This window comes from Hylobates moloch, unplaced genomic scaffold (genome assembly GCF_009828535.3).
Source record: "Hylobates moloch isolate HMO894 unplaced genomic scaffold, HMol_V3 SCAFFOLD_10, whole genome shotgun sequence".
NCBI lineage: Eukaryota > Metazoa > Chordata > Mammalia > Primates > Hylobatidae > Hylobates > Hylobates moloch.
Window position 1 is genome coordinate 72,286,261 of NW_026652285.1, and position 24,354 is coordinate 72,310,614.

Below are 24,354 nucleotides of genomic sequence, written 5' to 3' on the forward strand. Positions count from 1 at the left end.
ACTCCAAGTACTTCAGCTTTGGCATTCAGACTGGCACTCCTTGCTCCTCAGCTTGCAGACAGCCTATTGTGGGACCTTGTGATTGTGTGAGTTAATGCTCCTTAATAAAATCCCCTTTACACAAGACACCCTATTAGTTCTGCTTTTCTAGAGAACCCTAATACAAACATATTGTTCACTGCCACCACTCCTGGCTGACCCTCTTCTTAACAGGACTCTTTCAGTAGTCTAAGAAATGATTAAACGTGAAAGCCATAAAAATATATATTATAATTTTTAATTTTGTTTACATCATGAGATGTAAAGAGAGCACTGGAAAATAGAATCAGGCCAGGCACAGTGGCTCATGCCTGTAATCCCAGCACTTTGGGAGGCAGAGGCAGGAGGATCTTGAGGCCAGGAGTTAGAGACCAGCCTAGTCAGCACGACAAGACCCTTCTCACTGTAAAAATAAAAAATTAACTGGGCATAATGGTGTATGCCTGTAGTCCTAGCTTCTTGGGAGGCTGAGGCAGGAAAATCATTGGAGCCCAGGAGTTCTAGGGTACAGTGTACTATGACTGCAGCACTGCACTCTAGCCTGGGTGACAGAGTGAGTGCTGTCTTTAAAAAAAAACAAAAAAAAAACCAGAATCATAAACTTCAAAGATTATTCAGTTATACATAAAGTGTATTATTGTTTAATTTCCTATCATATTATCCTTGTCAATTCCTCAATCCCCATATTAAATAAATAAATCCTCTATGGTTTCTGCTTTATTTAGGTCAAAATCATAGGTATTCAGAATTACAAAGACAAAGCGAGCCCTACTTTTAGTTTACCTACTTTTAGAATACTCTTTCCCTTTCGATTCTCCTTCTCCTTAACAGCATCCCTGGCAGAACGGCCACTTACCCTACAACTGAACGCTTGCTATGACAGAGAGCTTACAGGAAAACCCAATCCATTGTAAAGTAATGCCGCTAGAAGGTTTTCCTTACAGGACTGAACATCTGCTCACCTTCAGGACTGAACATCTGCTCACCTTTGGGACTGAACATCTGCTCACCTTTCTCTTCTACAAATTGATGAAAATTCTATCATTTACAGCTCATCAAGAACATATCTACCTACTCTTCCACAAGCTCATGGCAGTTCTCAGATGAGAACCTATGAAGATGAAAGCACTGCACCAGCTAAGGCCTGCAGGAAATTCAAGATACATTCTGTCCTGCAAGAGCCTACAATTCACTTAGGGAGATTTTCATGGTCCAGTATAAAAAGTACATAATATGTTTGATGCATATACTGTAAGGCTAATAGAAAGCATACCAGAAAAATTTACAGAGAGGGCCAAAAAAAGGCAGGGAGCACTGCATGGGTTGGATGAACAGAGTAGTTTCTATGGATGAAGAGAGTAGTGAATCCTGGCTATGGAAGTTCATGTAGTGCCTCATTGGAAGATAAAGATGGAAGGTTAGGTTGGGGCAAGGCCATAAAGAGCTATGGACTTGATCCTCCAATGAGCTGCCTTGCAAATGTGGGTATAGGAAACTAACATAATACAGCATCTTAGTAAAGATGAATATCCTGCCAGTATGTAGAATGACACACATTGAGGAATATAAGATTTAATTATAGTGATTACCAATATAAGAAAAAAAGCTTCCTATATATGAAAAGAACTACTTTTCAAAATAAACAAAAAACCTAGATTGCATAGTAAAATATATTTAGAAAAACTGAAAAAACAATATGAAAATCAAGACTAAATACATCTATATCAGTAATAATAAAAGAATTTATATCAGTAATTATAAAAGGTTTAACTGATCTATTAAAAGTTTTCATAGTAGGTCACAAAATAAAACCCAACTCTATTCTGAAAACAAGAGATATACCTATAAAAGAAACTAATTCCAAGAGGTTGGAAATTAAAAAATAAATAAAGTAATACTAGCAAATGCAAATAATGGAAAAGCTGGGGGATACCCATCTTTAGTTACTAAACAAAGTGGAATGGGGCCAAAAAGCATTTAATAAGACAAAAAGAAAAGGGCACTTTCAAAAGCTAACAGCACAATTTACAATGAGTGTAACAGTTGTAAACATCTATATGCGAAATAGCACAGCAGCAACATCTGTAAAGCAGAAATTATGGGAGATACAAGTAGAAAGAGAAATGAATCTGTAACATAAATTTTAATTTACGTCTCTCATTTCAATGACAGATCAAGTAAAAAAACCATAAATATTAATAAAAATGACCTAAGTGACATTTATTAATGTTAAATCTGATATAATCATCTCAATAGATGCTAAAAAGGTATTTGACAAAGTCCAACAGCATTCCTCATTTAAAATGCTAGTCACTTAACAGAAAAAATATACATCTGTCTCAGCCCAAAGCCATAATCATGTCTATTGGGGAAATACTAAAGGCATTATTACCAAATTTAGAACAAGACAGGAATGTCATTAACAACACTATTATTTAACATTCATTTAACATTTTTGGAAGTACAAGACAAAGCAATTAGGAAAAATGTTGTAGGTATAAAAATGAGAAAGGAGGAGATAAAATTGCCACTCACTGCAAATGACATAACTGAATACATGACAACCAAAAACAAATTAGCTAAAATAATACCACAAACAGAGACTGTATAAGATATTAGAGTATAAGATTAGTATACAAAATTAATAACATACACACACACACAAAACAATTAGAGTATATAATGGAAGAGGAAAAAAGCCTATTTATAATGCAACAAAAAAGGAACCAAATATCTAGGAATAAACAAAAAAAATGTAAAAACAAAAAAACTTTTAAATTATCCCAAAGAACATAAAAGGACACTTGAGCTTGTAGAAATATATACCATCTTCATGAACAGGAAACATCATAGAGCAGTCAAGCCTCCCTCGGTTAAAATATACATGCAATGTAATGAATAAAATACCAAAATGTTTTTTAAACCAAAAAAGCCCATTCTAAAATATAAGCAGAAAACCACCATGGCACATGTATACCTATGTAACAAATCTGCACATTCAGCACATGTATCCCAGAACTTAAAGTGAAATATAAAAAATAATATATATATATATGAAGAAAAAAGGAACTGAAGATAAAGTCCACTAATAACCCCAAATAAAGAGATGCTATACACCTCAAGTCAGAGAGAAAAGACAGGCACTTCAATAAACTGGTTTGGAACAACAGACAGCCACCTGAAAAAATATATACAGTCGTCCTTGGGTACCTACAGGAGGTTGGTACCAGGACACTCCACCAAAATCCATGCATGCTCAAGACCCACAATTAGCCCTGTGGAACCCATAGATACAAAAAGTTGGTCCTCCATATCCTGAGGCTTCGCATTCTATGAATACAGCATTTTAGATCTGCATTTGGTTGTGGACGTGAAACTTGCCAGATATGGAGGGCCTACTGTAGGGAAAAAAAAAAAAAAAAAAAAAATTCATGTATAAGTGGATCCATGCAGTTCAAACCTATGTTGTTCAAAGGGTTAACTGTATATTAAAAAGCATGCTCTAAATCCTCACGAGAATATATTTCAAATAAATCTAAAGATTTACATATTTCCAATGAAACCACAAAAGTAGCCAAAGAAAATACATGAGAATTACTTTCAAATCTTGGAATGGAGAAGGCATTTCTAATTATGAATCATAATCCAAAGCCATAAAAGACTGATGGAACCACAAACACAAGCACACTTATTATACAAAAAAACCACATAACAAATAATACAAAGAATGAATAAACAAAAGAAAGAGAAAAGAAACTGAGAAAACATAAAAAGAATTTCCCTAAATTATAAAATGCTCTGGAAATGGGTGAGGAAAAGACAACATCCCAATAAAAAAAAAGGTGAACAAAGATGATGAACATATAATGCTATTCACTGTAATATTACTTGTAATAGCAAAAGATTGGAAACAACCTGAATATTCATCAACTAGATAGTGGATAAATTACAATGCATCAATACAATGGAATTCTATGCCACTATGAAAATAAAAATAAGGACATTCTCTACGTACTAATGGAAAGACCTCCAAAATACATTATTAAAGGAAAAAAGCAAGGTGTATATAAAATAGACCACTGAAAGCCAGATGGGGGATTGATATCAGCTATAGCAAAAAATAAAAAGCCATGAGAAGGGTTGAAAGTACGATGAGTCAAAAAGTGTAAGACTTCAAACCTAGGTGACTGAGAGCTGAAAGGGAAGACTATTTGAGAGAAAAGAATTTCTGTGCAGTCACAGATCTACTTCAATTTCACTAGTACATGCCTTGCTCCAGTCAATGGGAAAATAGCTGTCAGAAGATGAGATACCTTCTACCAATTAGCATGGGAAATTTGGAAATTGTGTTTGACTACCTTTTACACCCAGGACTAATGCACCAAGAAGGTAACACTGCTCAAGGCACTAATAAAAGCACTAACAGGCTCCCAGCTACTCCGATCTATAGAGATGCAATAGTGAAATTAAATAGTGGATATGAATTAAAATGACTGGATATCAAGATGCAATAGGACGGGAGAAAAGCTCTAAGATAGTACATTAGAGAGTATCCACATTTATCTCCTTACGGTCTTCTGTCCCTTAAATGTAGATATTTTTCCCTTTTCCACCCAGTGAAAAAGCAAGAGAAAACAGTCAGATACAGAGAGAAAGACAGACGGACAGACAGATGGAACTACTGGAGCATAAAAGAACCAGAGAAAACAGCCTAACAGGGAAGAATGAGGTAGTTAACAGTAGGAAATGCTCTAAGGGTCTTACAGTAGAAGACTTACCAAAGGATATTACAATTTGTAATTAGGAAGCTACTCCAACCTAAGGAATACATCACAGTCCCTTAAAAAAAGTTACATCATGTATGATAGCCTCCAGTATGTCAGACAACAGGCTCTTCTATTTATAATCTTTCTAACTACAAACTTAAAAGTTTTCACAGATGCAAATCAAGCAAAACCACATTGACTCTGCCTGTCACCAACAGATAAAATTAGCCATCCCTTGTACAATGTGCCACTCTGGACTTATGCACAAGGGCATTAACAAACACCATTTCAGAACCTAAACATAAAGAGGATGACTGTGTATACTTTTAAATGATTTCCAACCAAATTTGTTTTGTTTAATGGTATTGGTTTTAATTACCTAAAATATCTGACTGATATGAATTATCTCATTACCTGACAATGGGTTAATAAACTGATAATAATACAAGAGTCCATATTTCTCTTAAAAGAAATTGTGCCCTGAAGACACCCTTGTTGCTTCTTTAAACTAAAAACCATTTAAACAACCTGAATAAAAGTGCATTTAAAGATACTAAGAAAACATCTTTTATCCTATTTTTACAATATTCCAGAATATCTATTAACTAATACTTCAAAGTAATATTCAAAAATAAGTGACAGACTCTTAGAAAATCATATCACATGGAACTATGGATAAAGCTCCCTGCTTATTTCCTTAAATACCACAATCCATTTTGCATTAGAAGTAAGAGCTAAAGATAATCCAGAGACACTAGATACTACTGTAGAAAGGGGTATTCCCCAAATAAAGTAAGCTAAGAAAGGCATCAACCACAAAAAGCTAAGGCAACAAACACAACAGCCTTACCACAATTAACTACTTCAGTCATACTAGCCAGGTGGTTTATCTTGCCTCATGGTACAAATGAAGAAGAAAAACAGAACCCTCTGATTGTTTTGCTACAGGATATTGGATACTTCTCAGAATTAAAAGCTATTAAAATTTACTGAGGGCTCAGTTATTATATATTTTAAAGCACTTTTTTATTCAAGACAATAACTAGTGTGTATCAAGGAAGTCTTTATAATTTTACTTATCGTTGTAGAATGGAAAATACAATTTACCCTCCTCTTTTAACCAACTCTCCATCTTTCCAATGGTAGGTGTATGTGTAACTATTAATGAGATCAGAAAAGCAAGACCATATAATGAACTTTTCTTGATCCCAAATTAAAATATCCATCATAATCAATCTTATCTGCCAACAGGTTCTCACCAAATACCTTCATTATAGTATCTAAACTTAAATAGATTTGTTAAATCCCCAGTTTCATCAAGTCTATAAACAGATTTAGCTTAAAGGCCAAAACTTACTAAAAGTAGTAAATATTACATATGCTTTTGTGTAAAAAAACTATACCCCAATGGAAGCAATATTCCAGACCATAGAACTATGGTAACTATGGTGTATGTAAGTTAAGCTTACAGGAGCAAATGAAACTGCATAACTAGCAATTTGAAATCTTCCACACTAGCTGGGTGCAGTGGCTCACGCCTGTAATCCCAGCACTTTGGGAAGCCGAGGCAGGTGGATCACCTGAGATCAGGAGTTCAAGACCAGCCTGGCCAACATGGTGAAACCTCGTCTCTACTAAAAATACAAAATTAGCTGGACACGGTGGCACATGCCTGTAATCTCAGCTACTTGGGAGGCTGAGGTAGGAGAACTGCTTGAACCTGGGAGGCAGAAGTTGCAGTGAGCTGAGATCAGGCCATTGCACTCTAGCCTGGGCAACAAGAGTGAAACTCTGTCTCAGAAACAAAACAAAAAATCTTCCACACTTAAAACAGAATTTCTATTTTTTCATATTTTCAGAAATGAGAAATCTGCAGTATAATCTACTCTTTCCTTACTAAATTCAACTAGAGAAAGATTATGTATTTCTAAAGAATCATCATCATTTTCCATATACCTAGTCAATTACAACAGTCAGAGATAATCTTTTTTGAATGATTTTGAATGTTCAAGGTAATAGAAACGATGTTTTTCTATGTATGCAAATGATACCTTTCAAACAGAAGGGCATAACGCATGTTTCCTCACTTTCATTTATTTATTTATTATTATTTTTATTTATTTATATATTTTTTTTGAGGCAGAATCTCGCTGTCACCCATGCTGGAGTGCAGTGGCACCATCCCGGCTCACTGCAACCTCCGCCTCCCAGATTCAAGTGATTCTTCTGCCTCAGACTCCTGAGTAGCTGGGACTACAGGAGCGCGCCACCATGCCTGGCTAATTTTTGTATTTTTAGTAGAGACAGGGTTTCACCATATTGGCCAGGCTGGTCTCAAACTCCTGACCTCATGATCTGCCTGCCTCAGCCTCCCAAAGTGCTGGGATTACAGGTGTGAGCCACCATGCCCGGCCTCCTCACTTTCATTTATACCACTTACAGGAATTTATTTGCTTTTGTATTAAAAGCTGAAATGCATATCGAGTTAGATTTTTATTTCTATCAATCATAATTATAGTTGTCACTATTTTGATAAGGCTATGTCATAACTTACCAAAGGAAAGAGACAAGTTAACAAATACTTTAAGAAACCACTAATATCTAGACTTGACTTTTAAAATTAAAAGCCTCACCCATTTACTCATTTCAGAGGGTCAAAAGATAATAATCACAGAAGGATGGTCAACACAAGCACTATCCTTTTCTAAGGTGCTTTCTCCATTTCACGACTCCATTGACTTAACAACATTTCCTTCTCTACTATTACTTTACAAACAAGTATCTCCTACATGCTAGACATCATACAATGTCCTTTACATACATTATATCTCAATCTCACAATCTTGCAGAATTATTATTCCCACTTTTAGAAAAACTGATACTCAAAAAGATAAAGAAATTTGCCTACTATCACAACAGCTAAAAAGAGAGGGAGCTAGGAATGAAGCAGGTCTTTCCAGCTTCAAAGTCACTCTACCTTCTAGTACTCTCAGTTGCCCCAGAAATCCAGACCATAGAACTACTTCCATAATTGATCAACTCTCCCTGAAAGGGAAATACATTGCACACCTAGCCTTCTGGGGAAAGAATCCACACAACAAACATATGTTTGAAGCATCCACAAATATTTTAATCCAACAGTGTCTTCCATTAACAGTTTACAAACATGTGTATTATCTCTTTAAATCATCACAGCAACTCTGAACATGAAGTAGGAATTACATTATCCCTATTTTATAAATGAAAAAAAAAAAACTTTGCAGTCTCTGGCATACAGTAAAAGGGAGAATATTTATTAAATGAATAAGATTCAAATAAGCTAAGTGACGTGTCCAAATTAATGGCGGAACAGAATTCAAACCCTGATCTCCTTTAATTCTAAAACCAATGGACTATACAACAAAACACAACTCCCTCCATAAGCTCTTTTCAAAATAATAGAACAAATTTATGTATAACACTAATTAAAATACAGTTATAAAACAGAGCTAAGCTGATAACTTATTCACTTAACAGTCACATTTTTAAGCTGTTTTTGTTGGCATAATGACAATGTAATTATTAGGATAAGAAGACCATAGACCACAGGGGCTGGAAGCTGGTCATGTGAACTCATTACATCAGTGCACACAATTTTAATGCCATTGGACAGACAACTTGAAAGTTTCAAAAAAAGATATCTATTTAGTCATTCATTCATTCACTCAGTCCCTCATCTTAACATTTATTGGGCACCTATTATGTGGCAAAAACCAGGAGAATTTAGGTTCTTATAATGCACTACAGACACATTCAGTCTCATTAGCTACCCCAGAACTAAGCAGCAGAGGTCTTTATCTCTATCTGATATGTGAGAAAATGGAAACTCAGAAAGGTTAAATACCTTTTTGAAGTTACGTGGTCAAGCTAGGAGTTATTTCCAAGTGGTAGAATACATCTACGCATGTGGTATCTTTTCTTTCTATATTTCTATGAACCAGTAGTCTACTACTCTACATCAGGATTAAACAAAAAGAGCCCAATCTTACATTGTTCAAAATATACACATTACTATTAAAAATCCACATGCATATGCACAGAACAAAACTGAAAGGAAATACACTAAAATGTTATCAGTGGTTAGTGTATGCATTTTTTTCTTCATTATGCTTTTCTGTACCATGAAAGTGTTATCACTTTCGGGAATCAAAAAACACGTCAGGAAATCTTTTGGTTTAACATTTTAAGTTACTACAACAGTATTTTTCACATTGCAAGTTAGGACCCCTCCTGTAACAGAGAGAATCAGAACAACCAAGGCTACTCCCAACAGAGGCAAATGGGGCAAGGCTGAAGAGATCAATAATATCATCCACCCAGTTAGGAAGTTCTTCCCTACTGAGTCAGATCAGCAATTTTAAAAAAATAAAGCACAGAATAGAAAAAGAAAAACAATTATCAGTAAACAACATATATAGTAAGTACAGTTTTGCAAAATATGTTTTAGCTAAACGACTTCATCTTCTAATATGCTGTATCTTATTCACTATATGACAATCACGCTGCTCTCCTTGCTATTTCTTGAATATGCCTGGGACACTCCCACATTAGGGGCTTTGCACTGACTAATGGCCCTGCCTGGAAGGCTCTTCCTCCAGGAAATCCAAATGACTAACTCCCTCACTTGCTTCAAGGCTCACCTGTCCAGTGATGCTTACAAACTACAACTCCCCTAATACACTCCTGATCCTCCTCATGTAAGCCCTTCCTTTTCTTTTTCCACAGTACTTAAATTGTTATTAAGCACTTACTCTATAATAAGGCATTGTACAAGAAACTGAGATCTAAGAATGAGAAAAGGGGATACCTTTCACCACTTTTTGTTTCATAAAATCATAATAGTAGCATGGAATAACACCACCACTTAGGAGTCAGACATAATACCAGTATTATTCCTCAGAATTTAACAGGAAAATAGAGATGTTAAGAAGAAACAAGAGTGGTGCGTAGCAGATCCAAGATTTGGGCCCAAATCCCTGATCCCTAAACTAAACATTCTTCTAAAAGTTTTCTCTTTAGTCTATATACATTCAAGTGATCATTAAGGGAAACAAATACTTCAAATCTTCCAGAAGATATCCTAAAACCAGAGTACAGGTACAAATAAGCAAACTGGATGATTTCTGAAACAAATAAGAATACATGCTTTAAAAACGTAGCACAGTCTTTATATTAGTCCCCTTTATCCAACCATGATCTGAAAACATTAAATGGAAAATTCCAGAAATAAACACTTTATAAGTTTTAAATTGCATGCAGTTCTAAGTAGTGTGATGAAATCTCATACCATCTTGCTTCAAATTAGGTGGGATGTGAATCATCCTTTTGTCCAGCATATCCCCACTGTAGACACAACCCACCCCTTATCAACTGTAGTGGTATTGGAATCACAATACTTGTGTTCAAGAAACCCTTACTTTACTTAATAATGGCTCCAAAGCACAAGAGTAGTGATGCTGGCAATTAACATATGCCAAAGAGAGGCCAGGCGTGGTGGCTCATGCCTGTAATCCCAGCACTTTGGGAGGCCGAGGCAGGTGAATCACCTTAGGTCAGGAGTTCGAGACCAGCCAAGCCAGCATGGCAAAACCCCAACTCTACTAAAAATACAAAAATTAGCTGGGTGTAGTGGCAGGTGTCTGCAATCCCAGCTACTCAGGAGGCTGAGGCAGAAGAATCACTTGAAACCAGGAGGCACAGGTTGCAGTGAACCAATATCACGCCACTGCACTCCAGCCTGGGTGACAGAGTGAGACTCCAAAAAAAAAAAAAAAAAAAAAAAAAAGATATGCCAAAGAGAAGCCATAAAGCACTTCCTTAAGTGAAAAGATGAAAGCTCTAGACTTTATATGGAAAGAAAATAAATCATATGCTGAGGTGGCTAAGATCTAGATTAAGAATAAATCTTCTATAAAGAAACTGTGAACAGTATATTTTATTATTAGTTACTATTGTTGATCTCTTACTGTGGCTAATTTATAAAGGAAACTTTATCATAGGTGTGCATGTATAAGAAAAAACATAGTATATATAGGGTTCGGTATAATCCACAATTTCAGGCAGACACTGAGCATCTTGGAACATTATCTCCTGTGGATAAGATGTGACTACTGTAACTCTAAAGCAAAATTAGGGTCTCTGAAACTGTTCATTTCATTCAAAGGTTAAACTAACAAAGAACTAAGTATTTTACAACATTGTAATACTTTTGTTGTTAGTACACTACAAGACTTCCTGTGAGGAAATAATATCCACTCCTACAGTAAAAATTCCTGCTATTTAGAAAGTTTGAGGAATGAGTCCATTTGAGTAGCTGTTTTCTAAGAAATCATTTTGACTAGCAAAAAAAAAAAAAAAAAAAAGTAGCTATTCTTTATTCTCAGCCCTTTCAGAGGTAAAATCATTACAGAAGTGTAAGCTTATCACTGGCTAGCTGACATTTTACTGTACTGGGCAGAACTCCAGTAATAAGTCAAAGGAACTGAAGATGTGCAGGTTTCTTCTCTCAAGGTAATGCCAAATGACAATACATATCTTACACTTGCAGCTGTTCTGTAAGCAAAGAGATAGACTTTAATGATGTGTTGATAATTTTTAAAAGCCGGCATTTCCCCCTACATTATTTAAAACTTCAAATACAACAAAACAGGCCTGGCGCAGTGGCTCACGCCTGTAATCCTAACACTTTGGGAGGCTGAGGTAGGTGGATCACCTGAGGTCAGGAGTTTGAGAACAGCCTGGCCAACATGGTGAAACCCTGTCTCTACGAAAAATACAAAAATTAGCTGGGCATGGTGGCAGGCGCCTGTAATCCCAGCTACCCGGGAGGCTGAGGCAGGAGAATCACTAGAACCCAGGAGGTGGAGGCGGCAGTGAGCTGAGATCACGCCACTGCATTCTAGCCTGGGCAACAGAGTGAGACTCTGTTTCAAAAAAAAGAAAAATACAACAAAACAGCTAAAGGGCAGGCTTGTAAATATGAGTGCATGTTGTCTATAGGACAAGAAATTTTAACTCTAACATTTTATTTTGTAGATGCATTCATAATCTATATTCCTAACGACCTTTTTTATAATTTTTAAAAATTTATTTTTCCCAGAAGGATGTCAAACATGACCTAACAACCTTTTTCTAAAATCTCTTAAATCCATTCACCAAAGGTCCCACTACTAGACTATAATAAGGAAGAAATGGAAAAAGTATTGGCATTCTACTATTCAGCCTATGGTTTTCCTTAGCTCAAATACTACTACAATGTTTTTCTGAGATGGTTTTCTTCTGCTTTTTTGTTGCTTTTCTCTACTATATTAGTAATGTTCATGTCTACAAATTCAGGTGACTTAAAATTAGAGTCCAATATAATGCTCAAAGTTCTACATAATGATGAAATCTCAGGTTTGTAGGAATTGCAGAGATGAATGTGGTGACTACAATATCACCAAGGATTCCCAAAGCAGTTAGAATTTGATTTCAATCTTTGCAAGGACAGACCCAAGACTCACAGCATTACAGAAGGGACTTCTCCAAAGTGGCATTTTATTCCTCTCTCCCCTTGAATGGACTTATCTGAAGGCTAGTTAGAATCCACTAAAGATCATGATTTTTATTTTTGCTAAGTTAATGACAAACTGTTTTAATGAAGTTGGCCAAAGGGTTTGCCAGCTTCTTTAGGGCCAATTCTGACATTTGACCACGTCAGCCTACCAGACAACAAGATTTCTTAAAAATAAAACAATAAAAAACAAGTATTCAATTGACAGAAAAGATTTACTATGTTATTGAGAGGCACAGCCCTTTTTCTTCATTCCATTCAGGATTGAAAATAAGCTGATCCATTTAACTATTCAAAGCAATATTCAAATTCATCTTTTTCCAAGACTACTCTGATTCCTCCACCGAGAAATAATTTGTTTCTTCCAAACATCCATGGCAGTACTTCTCAAACTTTTATGAGCATATGAATCATCTGGGTATAAGTTCTTAAAGCGCAGGTTCTGATTCAGTAGGTCTGGGGTGAGGTGATCTAAAAGGTCTCATATGATGCTGATGCCTGGGCTCACAACCACACTTCTGAGTAGCAGGATCTATAACCCACTTCTACAAACACCTTTGGCATCCATTACTTTCCTTTTGGTATTCTAATTATTTACGTATATATCTTCTCTCCTCATCTGAATTACTAATTTCTTGAAGGCATGATATGCATCTCAATGATCTTTTTCTCCTCCACAGCAGATTGCAAATAGACTTTCAAATGATAGGCAGAAAAGAAAAATAATAACAAAGATACAGATTAAGTTTCTGCAGCCTGGGCCATAGATGAGTTCCTCTCTATGGAATCAAAGTTAGGCTAAAAATCAATAAATGTTGCAAAAAGTCAAACTGTTTTTAATCACTCCCTTGGTTAGAAGAAATAGAGTACAGCAAGAGTCAATATCAGAAAAGCTGTGACAAAAGCAAGCTAAGCATGCCCCGTACACACTTGCAACATGCTGACAAGCTAGCAGATTTTTAAAGGAACTATCCAATCAAATAATAAGTCTATAACCAGTAGGAGCTAAAGGAATACGCTTTTGTAGTCTATCTTGAAAATAAGATAGACTAAACAGAGAATCACTGAATCATCAAATCCATGCGCTTACCTTATAGAAAAGTAAAATAAGTAATTTAACCAAAGTTATGATGGTTAAGTAAATGGAAGAGTTGGAACTTATATAGATGCCATGACATCTACTTTTGCATTACACTGCCTTTTGAATGGAGACTAATGAAGAGACAAAAGAATAATACCTTCCACTGTTCATAAACTCTAACTTGTGAGTACATTTATTCTGAATTACTGGAAGAAGAGTAAGCCATTTTTTGAAAAGAAGACACATAACAAGAACCCATAATACAAACATGCACACAAAAAAACAAATTATCAATAAATATGAAAAAAATTCAACTTTGGTTGTAATCAAAGAAATGTAAATTTAAATTGTGATACCATTTTTGGTCTAGTAAATTGGCACAGATTACAAAAAAACCCACTATTGATGACAGTATGAGGAAGTGGGCATAGTCACACACTGTTAGGAATACACATTGGTACAAATTTTCAGTAGGGCAATTTAGTACAACATATCAGAAATTCTAAATATAAGACACACCATATAACCAAAAAAATATAATTCTAGAAAAGTATCCTGAGGATGTATCTGAACATTTGCAGTGAACATCATTGTATGCATACCTTTTGTACATTTTTTATAACTGTGAAAAACTGGAAATAACCAGTAACCAAAATGTCTTAACAAATAATGAAGTAAGCTATAGTGTATTTAAAGGTTGAGCTTCTATAACGCTATTAAAAATTACAGTATACAGTTTAGAAAAAGTTTTCAATAACTGTAAGCAATTAAACATCTCCAAGGGTTTTTACAAATTTTAACCTATCAGACATATGACTGAATTCACATATGGCTGTATATTTCAGTGCTTCTCAACCCCGTGAGCATCATCACAGAATCAACTAAGGATATAAAGGGTTAAGAACTCTGTGTGGGCTGGGCACAGTGGCTCAGGCCTATAATACCAGAACTTTGGGAGGCCAAAGCGGGTGGATCGCTTGAGCCCAGGAGTTCGAGACCAGCCTGGGCAACATGGCAAAAGCCCATCTCTACTAAAAATACAAAAATGAGCTGGGTGTGGTGGCTTGTGCCTGTAGTCCCAGCTACTTGGGAGGCTAAGGTGGGAGCATCACGTGACCTGGGAGGTTGAGGCTACAGTGAGCCAAGATCAGGCCACTGCACTACAGCCTGGGCTACACAGCAAGACCCTGTCTGAGGAAAAGAAAAAAAAGGAACTCTGTGTGTGTCTGTGTCTGCACAGTCTAGAAATAGAAGACCAACAATTCTACAGAAAACCAGGCTAGACAGGAAGACAGTTCACACAAAAAGAAATGCAAATGACTTTTACACCTAAGAAGCTTGATCACACTCATATCAAAGACAGGCAAATTAAAATACATTGAGATACCATTTCTCACCCATCAGACTGACAAATACCCAATAATTTTACATTATACCCTTTTAATCAAGGCTACAGGGAAACTATTACATTGTTGGTGAGGTCATAAAATGGCACAACCCCTATACGGAGACTAATTTCAAATATATAGCAATACCTACAAAGCTACATATACATTTACCTTTTGCCCTAGCAGCTTCAAGTACAGAAATCTATCTCAAAGATACACTATCGAAATTACGTAAGAACAAGCTATTGTTTGCAGAGCTATTCGTAATAGCGAAAGAATGGTAACAACAGTGAATTGGTATCTATCCAGTGAAGCAGAAGCAGTTAAAAAGAAATAGGCAAAATTTCTATCCCCACCTCTAGAATAAAATTTTAAGTTTAAAAAAAGGTGGGGGAAAAGTGTGACTAATAAGCTACAATTTAACCCAAGTGGAGGGAGAAACAAATATATGCCAAAATAAATACAAACAGCTTGTACATTTAAAAAAGGAAGAAAGGAACATAAAATTGAAAAAGTTTTTTAAAAAGTATTCCAGGCCGGGCGTGGTGACTCATGCCTGTAATCCCAACACTTTGGGAGGCCAAGGCGGGCAGATCACCTCAGGTCAGGAGTTTGAGACCAGCCTGGCCAACAACACAGTGAAACCCCATCTCAACTAAAAATATAAAAATTAGCCAGGCACAGTGGCAGGCACCTGTAATCCCAGCTACTGGGGAGGCTGAGGCAGGAGAATCACTTGAACCCAGGAGGCAGAGGTTGCAATGAGTCAAGATGGCGCCACTGCACTGCAGCCTGGGCGACACAGTGAGACTCCAACTCAAAAAAAAATTTAAAAAAAATTTTCCTAGGTCTGGCACAGTGGCTCATTCCTATAATCCTAGCACTTCGGAAGGCAGGCAGATCAGTTGAGCCAGGAGTTCAAGACCAGCCTGGGTAATATAGTGAGACCCTTGTCTCTACAAAAACTAAAAAAAATTAGCCAGGTGTGGTAGCACACACCTGTAGTCCCAGAGTCCCAGCTACTCAGGAGGCTGAGGTGAAAGGATTGCTTCAGCCTCAGAGGCTGAGGCTACAGTGAGCTGTGATCACTCCACTGCACTCTAGCCTGGGTGACAGAGCTAGACTCTGCCTCAAGAAAAAAAAAAAAAGTGTTATTTTATTAGGAGGGAGATAAGACAGTAAAAGAGACAAACGAATTAGACTTATCCAAATATAGTTAGCTTTATAGATATAGTTTTGGAAGAGATTTTATATAATTATAAAATAAAAGGTAAATTTTTTAAAACTAAAAATTGAAAGATAAATGAAACAAATGAACCTAACAATATATATGCAGCTGGTGGTTAAGACCACGTAAATTGAATTATAAATGTACAGGAAACACAAGGAACAGAGAAACATAAAATCCCACCACAAGGACGCAATCAGCAATATCCAGAATGTGGCAAATGCTACAGGACAGAGGATCAGTTTCCTAAACAAATTACAAGGAAAACGATGAGATGGAGAGAGAACCTAGGGATTTAAAAAATTTTTATAAGCGACATATGAACCAAGTGGAATAGATGGACTTTATATAGCCCTTGCTTTGAACGATGGTTTTTTTTTTTTTAAAAAAAAAAAAAAAAAGGGAAGCAATCAGGAAAACCCAAACACTGACCAGATATTTGATGATATGAAGGAATTTATGTCAATTTTTCCAGATGTGATAATGGTACTGTGGTTTTGTTTAATTCTTACCTTTCAGAGGGACATACTTTAGTATGTCACCTGGGAAATTTTTTTTTAAACTAATTTCTGGGGCCCACAGATATAACTGACCTGGTATAGGGCCCCAATATCATTTTATTAAAACTGACACAGATGATTCTAATGAGCAGCCAGGCTTCGTAAACTATTGATCTAGGGCAAGTTAAATCAACAAAATAAATAAACCTCACCTAGTTAGTAATCAAACTGCATGCCTCCAAAAGCACTCTTCCTGAATACTGGAATCTGCATATATTATTAACATTAAAGGATAAAACTGACATCTCTGAATTCTACTGTGCCTATTTTTAAGGTACTTGTAACGATTAAATAAATGTTTACTTAGCTCTCAAATTTACATAGCTTCCTAAACTAAGCAAACTTTTCTTGGCTTCCTATACATATTGAACAAACCAAGAACAACAGTGGCAAAACCCTTAAGTGTTCACGTGCGGGACAATTACGACTAGTAACAACTATGATCTATAAACATACTTATCAAGAGATTAATGAGAACACATCTTCAATAAAACAAATGGACTGGAGTGCTACAAATCTGAACTACAGAAGAGGGTACTTAGGGTGCATGAGACAACTTCTTTCCAATTTAGTCTCATTTCTCTTATCTCGCCTTTTCAAAACTTGAACACAACCAATGCAGGAAAAACAGGCAAGATTTCTATCCCCCTTACTGATCATTTTCCCAGCGGAAAACCCTGAATAAACCCACCTTAGATAGGAAGATTAAGCAGAAAAGGGCTAATTAAATCTATCTATCTAAATATATGTAAATAAAAACCTATATAGATGCAAATAAACATATATATATATAATATATATATATCTAAAAGCTCAGGGAAAAAAGTTATCACATCGAGCTTTTGTCTTTAGTTACCCATCCAGAAAGGCTTTGTGGCAGAGTGATATATTCCAAAATGCTTTGAGATCAGGGAAAAGACAGCTACTTGCCTCCAGAAGTTTGGGATTATGTTTCAACTGTTATCTTATATGAACACCACTAAATTTGAACAGGTCTAGTTCTTTAGAGTTGAGGTACAAAGTGCCTGAAGAAAATTATCATAGTAAGAGAATATATAGCTTTTTAGAGGAGGCCATTTAAGGAAAAAATGATGACCTCAGCTAAATGGGAACGGCTTTTCTATATCTGTATGTAAGAAGGAATAAACTTGAGGTCTAAGAGAGAAAGTTGGAAGAGTAGAAAAAAAGTACACCAGGGAACAAAGAGTACAAATTATTAGACAGCGAGAATACTGAGTAAGCAGGTTCCATTAGTAGGAGAGAATTACCAATTAAGTAAGCAACTCAAAGTTGTGATTAGACAGGATGGATGTTTTATAAATATTTGCTAACTAGCAAATGAGTATTAAAACTAGGTAAACACTGTATTCCAATTAAATCTAGTTTGACTTATAATTCTAGTTTAAATCTTTTCTGGGGCTTTATTTTTCAGCCTTTTCATATCTACAGGTATTCTCTAACATATTTTCCAGATTTTTATGCCTTTACATTTGCTTAGAAAGATAATTATACAAAATGCTTAGATTTTAGTTAAATCTAGATTCTATTTGGGAAAAAACTCATATTTAACAAGATTAGGTTTTTCTATAAAAAGCATGAGTTATTCCAAAATAAATTATTTCTTCTTCATAACTTAGTTTTACAACCAAACCATACCATTTGAGGAAAGTTAATCTGATATAGTTTGCCTGTTCAGTGTCTCAACTTTTCTTTCCAATGTCTTAAAATTTTTGCCCTTTTTTTTTTTGATTTCCTAAAAGTGCACACAATTCATAATTCAAGCCATTTTGCGGATAAGAAAAAGATTAGTATCCAGGCTTCTTAAGGAGAGAGTGGTCTCTAATAATGGTATTATTCTAACACTTCTAGAAGGAAAAATGTATCACAGTGTATGATGAAATCACCAAGAAACAGCACTATACAGAATATTTTCCTCGATACAGAAGTCATTCACTATTGTATACTTATAAGAAGTGGCAATAAGGCACTCTATCATTTAATATTACAATGTTTATACACAACTTTTTGTTCTCAAAAGTACTTTGACATGCCATTTAGTTCTTTACAGTGCTTTTTCTGAAAAAGTCCAAGTGACAAAAGAAAAGAAAGAACTATTTCAAACACAAATGTTAAACATTTAATGGGATATGGCGGAATAAGCACTGCAAGTCAAGAGACCTGTTTCTAATCCCAGCTCTGCCTATAACTAGCTGTGTGACTTCATATGCGTCACTAAATTGTTTCTTAAATTGTAAAGAAAGTAGTTCTTAATGTTTAAATCTGAATTTCTAAAAATCTACTACAATTAAGGTATTTTCAAATATTACATTATAATAACAGCCCAATTAAATATCAGTCATTTTGCCATACGTGTTTAGTCCTTCGCTTTTGTCTCAATTTGACCTGAATGCCTGGATCAGTAAGTCTGCACACTCAAGACGTACTCTGGAGCAAGAGGGACTAGGAAAAGATTCTTTTAAGATGGGATGATGCTGAGCAGGTTAGGCAGTTAGGAATGAATGCATATTCAAATAAGGCGCAATGAAAAAGAAATCTGCTTCCATGGGGAAATACGTTGCAACAAGATTTGAGTGAGGCCTTGAGCTGAGATTGTCAGGTAACCACACCTTCCACCCTTCAAACTCTATTCTCCCAGTGGAATCCAAACCAGTCTCCAGTTCCGGGTTCCCAACCAATCGCATCAAGCCACAACAGAGGGATCTGCCAACCCGGGCACCGCTTCAGGGATCTAGACAGAGTGAGATTCACACAACCCCAGCACCTGTCGACCTCACACTCTTCCCAGATGGAGAGGGTGGGAAGGAACGCTAGGTCTATGCTTGGTCTTTTCCGATTCAAGCTAACACCAGGTCCACTAGCCCTCGAAACAGAAACTCCCGGACTTCGGGGAGAAGGGGAAGTTCTTACGCCGTAACCCTCCTACGTATCACTCCCTCAAGGCTAATTCTCCCATTCTCCCCCGACCCTGGTTTCTCAGGCCTCGGGGACTCCGCGCCTGGAAGCCGACAGGCGAGAGTGAAGGCAGCGGGGGAGGATGCACTCCAAAACACTGGAGGAAAAAACGGGAAAGCAGGGGCAGGGGTAGCAGTGTTCCCCCTGGGCGAGGGCCGGAGGCCGTTCGTGCGTCTGTCGATGGGTCTGTCATTCCCTCACTCACCAGGAGCAGAAGGGAGCATCTGAGGTCGGGTAAGGATAGGAAGACGGCAGGATGCATGGTAACGCTGGGGTCCGCGGCAGGGACAGGCGCTGGCGGCTGGGACTGGGCTGGGTTGGGTTGGGTTAGGAAAGGGCTGGGCTCTGGGAGCCGGCGGCAGCGGAGGATTCTCCAGGCAGCGGCACCTCGTCCTCTCGACCGGGGCTCCAGCGGCGAACACTCGGGACAACTTCCAGAGAGGCCTCTCACACCCTCACTTCCGGGTCCTGCCCACCTCGGTGCGCTTCGGGAAATGTAGTCCTGCATTAGCCTCATTCCGCACGTCGTCCGTCATCTAGAACTTCCTTTCCCATTGGGCTCTCGGCCCAGGTCCACCGAGTCTTCTACGCGCGGGGTCCTGTGGGATAGAAGGGCGGAGGGCGGGTGTACGCGGTGCTTCAGAGGATGGGAACTACAATTCCCAGAAGGATGTGCGGCCGAAAGCCTCGGGCGACCTTTTGAGGGGCTCCGCTAGCTTCAGCGCCGTGGGGTCTGACCTGGCTGGGTATAGTGTCCCAGCTCGGCAGGAGGGGCGGCCCGGTCCGGGTCGCGCCTCCTGGAGCCGCCCCCGGGACGTCAGTCCTGGAGGAGGCGAGGGTGAGTAGGAGGGGGCCTGGCTGGGGAGGCTCGGATCATTCGGTCCGCACCGCCTTGGCCCCTGCTGCAGACTCACGGCCTTCCTGGCCTAGGCTGTGGCCTGAGCCTCAATCATTGGCCTCCTCGCCCGCTGCTTCTTCTTTCTTCTCTAATTCCTGCATTATAAAGTCAGAGCCACCACTCGGGGCCTCAGTTGAATGAGTCAGTGACTTATCCCTAATTGTCTGTGAGGGCTCCTGTAAGGAGTAGATGTGGTACGGGATGGCATAGCACGTCGTAAACTGGAAAACTGCCTGAGTGATTGCTGCTAAGGCGTGAATCGCTCCTCCAGTATAATTACGAAATTCCTTAGCAAAGCAGTCGAGGATCTTAACTTGGCCCCAGGTAGCTCTGCGGCTTCTTCTGCACTCAGTGAGGTCCAGGAGCCCACGCGATCTCTGCTTAGTACCCAGGAGGCACATTGTGCTTTTGTGGTTCTCCCTGCTCCCGCCTTTGCTTCAGCTTTCCTGCTGCCTGGAATGGCCTTACCCCGTTCTCTCTCTGGAATGCTGTCTTAAATGTCACCATCTCTGAGAACTTCCCGAACAACCAACCCTTTAGTCCTAATCAGAATTACTCTTCCTATGAGTGTGACTGCAGTACCTCTAGTTTTGTAAGGTTATAATTATGAGAGCATTTATTACACGGGCTTGTATAATTAGGCAAGGATGATGACACCTTTGCATTTTATAGCACTTTAACAAAGTGGTTTTGATTTTTTTTCTGTAAAAAATGATTTTTTTTTAAAGGGGCAAAAAATACATTTTTTCTTAAGAAAAAAAGAGCTCTAGATAATGGCTTTCTCGGGGTGACAAAATTAGACAGTGGCAGAGCCAATACTCTTACCAAGACTGCCTAACTCCTATACTAGTGCTCCTATCTCTTGTCCACGCCCCTGACAGAGCCCAAAGATAGTTGAAATGGGAAATTTTAAAAGAGCAGAGACTTGTAAGTATGAACTCATTATTCCAGAAATTAAACTTTGATCCTGCTTACTTTTTGGACTTAGCACTTAGCCTGTGACCTTTCATCCAACAAACATCTACTGAGTACCGGCTATATACCTGTTACTGTGCCAAGTGCTAAGAATTATGAAGTAAAAAGTATATATATATGTATTATATATATATATACACACACACACATATATATATAAAACAGAGATCACATTTTTGGTGTATTTTTCAAAGGGTATAAAGAACTTTTTTTGTGGTTCTGATGTGCCTAAAACTCTGATCACTTAGAATGAAAAATAACAGGTCTTAGAGTTTAGAACAGTGCCTAGCACATAGTTGTCACTCAGCTTGTTGAATGAACGAATGTGAACGTGGTCCACCCTTACTATTTTTTGCATTTTACAGAAACCCAGAAAGCTGACGTAGCCTAAGGACACACTGCTGATGATAAATGCAACTGGGCCTAGAACCCAAGTGCACTTATTCCCCTCCCATGTTTTCACCTCCACCTCTATTTTGTAGCTTCTCTCAAATAACCTTAAAATAATCCTGGGTATGACAGTAGTTCTTCTGACATGACTGTTACACTCAGACATGACTGAAGTGTCTCACAACACCCTCTTCCTCCATGTTTTCTGCCAGTACCTTAACTCAAATTGTCAGCAAAATAAAGACGTAAGGAGCTGTCCTTTACCATAATTAAGAAAGTATTAATATGTTCTCTCAAGGGCAGAATTTGAACCAATAATTCTTGTCGATGACAAGACAAATACCAGCTCATCCATTATAAATTTATCTTAGAAAACTCCCAGATCCCCAGGAGTAACAGCGATTGGCGTGACCTGCTTTTTGGTGAAATCAGAAAAGGACTTGCCTACCCTCATGGCAGCAATTAACTGGAGCTGGTTAACAGCTGCTCCCTTTAGATAAGTACGTATGCTCGAGTTTACCATGATTCTGTGACTCCCTACATTTCTGACAGTTGTTACCTCTCTGGTCCTTGTAGGCATTCAGCTTTGGAAATTTCATAAAGCAGCTTAGGGGTTTAGAAAGGATGTTTAAGATCACTGATGCAACTATTCATCTTTCCTTCCCATCAGATGTTTGAATTCTTGCTGCATTTCACCAGCCTCTGCTTTCTTAAACACTCTTGTGATAGGGATGTCACTATCTTCCTATGCAGCTGATACTTATTTTTTCTTTTTTATTTTTGAGACAGGGTCTCCCTCTGTTGCCCAGGGTGGAGTGCAGTGGCATGATCTTGGCTCACTGCAACCTCCATCCACCTCCCAAATTCAAGCAATTCTCCCACCTCAGCCTCCTGAGTAGCTAGGATTACAGGTGTGTGCCACCATAGCCCAGCTAATTTTTGTGTTTTTAGTAGGGATGGGGTTTCACCATATTGGTCAGGCTGGTCTCTCAAACTCCTGTCATACATTTTTAAAAGGTTCTTATAAGCTCAATGAGATTACCGGTCAGAACAAAATTGTCCTTATTGAAATATGGTTCATTTTATTGATATGATGTTCCGAGTAAGATCTTATGGTTAAGACCTCAATCTAGGTATATTTTCCTGGTGGACCAAGGAGAGAACAAACAAAAATTTCACTTTTTGTGGGAATGAGGGAAAGAACTAGATACCTTTTAATTTAGTATTTAGCCAGGTGTGATGGCACATGCCTGAAGTCCCAGCAATTCAGGTGGCTGAGGAGGGAGGATCGCTTAACTCAGGAGTTTCAGGCTGTAGTGCGCTATGCCATTTGGGTGTCCACTTTAAGTTTGGCATCAATATGGTGATCTCCCAGGAGTGGAAGACCACTAGGCTGCCTAAGAATGAATGAACTGGTCCAGGTCAGAACTCCTATGTTGACCGTAGTGGGATTGCGCCTATGAATAGCCACTGCCCTCCAGCCTAGGTAACACAGGAAGATCCCGTCTCTTTAAAAATCGTTTTTTAACTAATTTTTTTTTTTCAGATAGAGTCTTGCTCTGTTGCCCAGGCTGGAGTGCAGTGGTGCGATCTCAGCTCACAGCAACCTCCACCTCCCAGGTTCAAGCAATTCTCCTGCCTCAGCCTCCTGAATAGTTGGGATTACGGGCACGTGCCGCCACGCCCAGCTAATTTTTGTATTTTTGGTAGAGACAGGGTTTCGCCATGTTGGCCACGCTGGTCTTGAACTCCTGACCTTAGGTGATCTGCCCGCCTTGGCCTCCCAAAGTGCTGGGATTACAGGCGTGAGCCATCACACCCGGCCTTAACTAATTTTTTTATTTTTTTCTGAGTCAGGGTCTCAACCTGTCACCCAGTCTGGAGTGCAATGGTGTGATCTCAGCTCACTGCAAACTCTGTTTCTCAGGTTCAAGTGAAACTCCCACCTCAGCCTCCCGAGTAGCTAGGATTACAGTGCATGCCATCATGCTCAGCTAACTTTTAAAAACTTTTGGTAGGCAGGGCATGGTGGCTCATGCCTGTAATCCCAGCACTTTGGGATGCCAAGGTGGGCAGATCACTTGAGATCAGGAGTTTGAGACCAGCCTGGCCGGCATGGTGAAACCCCATCTCTATTAAAAAATACAAAAATTAGCCGGGCATGGTGGCAGGTGCCTATAATCCCAGCTACTGAGGAGGCTGAGGCAGGAGAATTGCTTGAGCCCTGGAGGCAGAGGCTGCAATGAGCTGACATCGTATCACTGCACTCTAGCCTGGGTGACAGAGCAAGACCCTGTCTCGAAAAGACAAGAGGGGAGGAAAGGAGGAGGAGAGGAGGGGAGGAAAGGGGAGGCCAGGGGAGGGGAGGGGAGGGGAGGTAAGGGGAAGGGGAGGGGATGGGATTTGTAGAAATGAGGTCTCACTATATTGCCCAGGCTGGTCTCAAACTCCTGGGCTCAAGAAAT

General features: G+C 38.4%; 2 protein-coding genes across 9 annotated transcripts in view; one reads left to right on the forward strand and one right to left on the reverse strand.

Annotated features, from left to right (window-relative positions):
- Window positions 1–20,104, reverse strand: part of ERP44 (endoplasmic reticulum protein 44) — a 114,718-nt gene extending 94,614 nt beyond the window's left edge. For both annotated transcript variants that reach the window (XM_032164676.2, XM_032164675.2), the window contains exon 1: window positions 19,832–20,104. In XM_032164676.2, the coding sequence (XP_032020567.1) occupies window positions 19,832–19,888 (57 nt within the window). In that variant the 5' untranslated portion in view covers window positions 19,889–20,104. The remainder of the gene's footprint in view (window positions 1–19,831) is intronic.
- Window positions 20,105–20,318: 214 nt separating this feature from the next.
- The window catches only part of INVS (inversin), a 216,004-nt gene continuing 211,968 nt past the window's right edge, over window positions 20,319–24,354 (forward strand). For all 7 annotated transcript variants that reach the window (XR_009215061.1, XR_009215062.1, XR_009215063.1 and 4 more), the window contains exon 1: window positions 20,319–20,464. The gene's annotated coding sequence lies outside the window, so the exon portion shown is untranslated. The remainder of the gene's footprint in view (window positions 20,465–24,354) is intronic.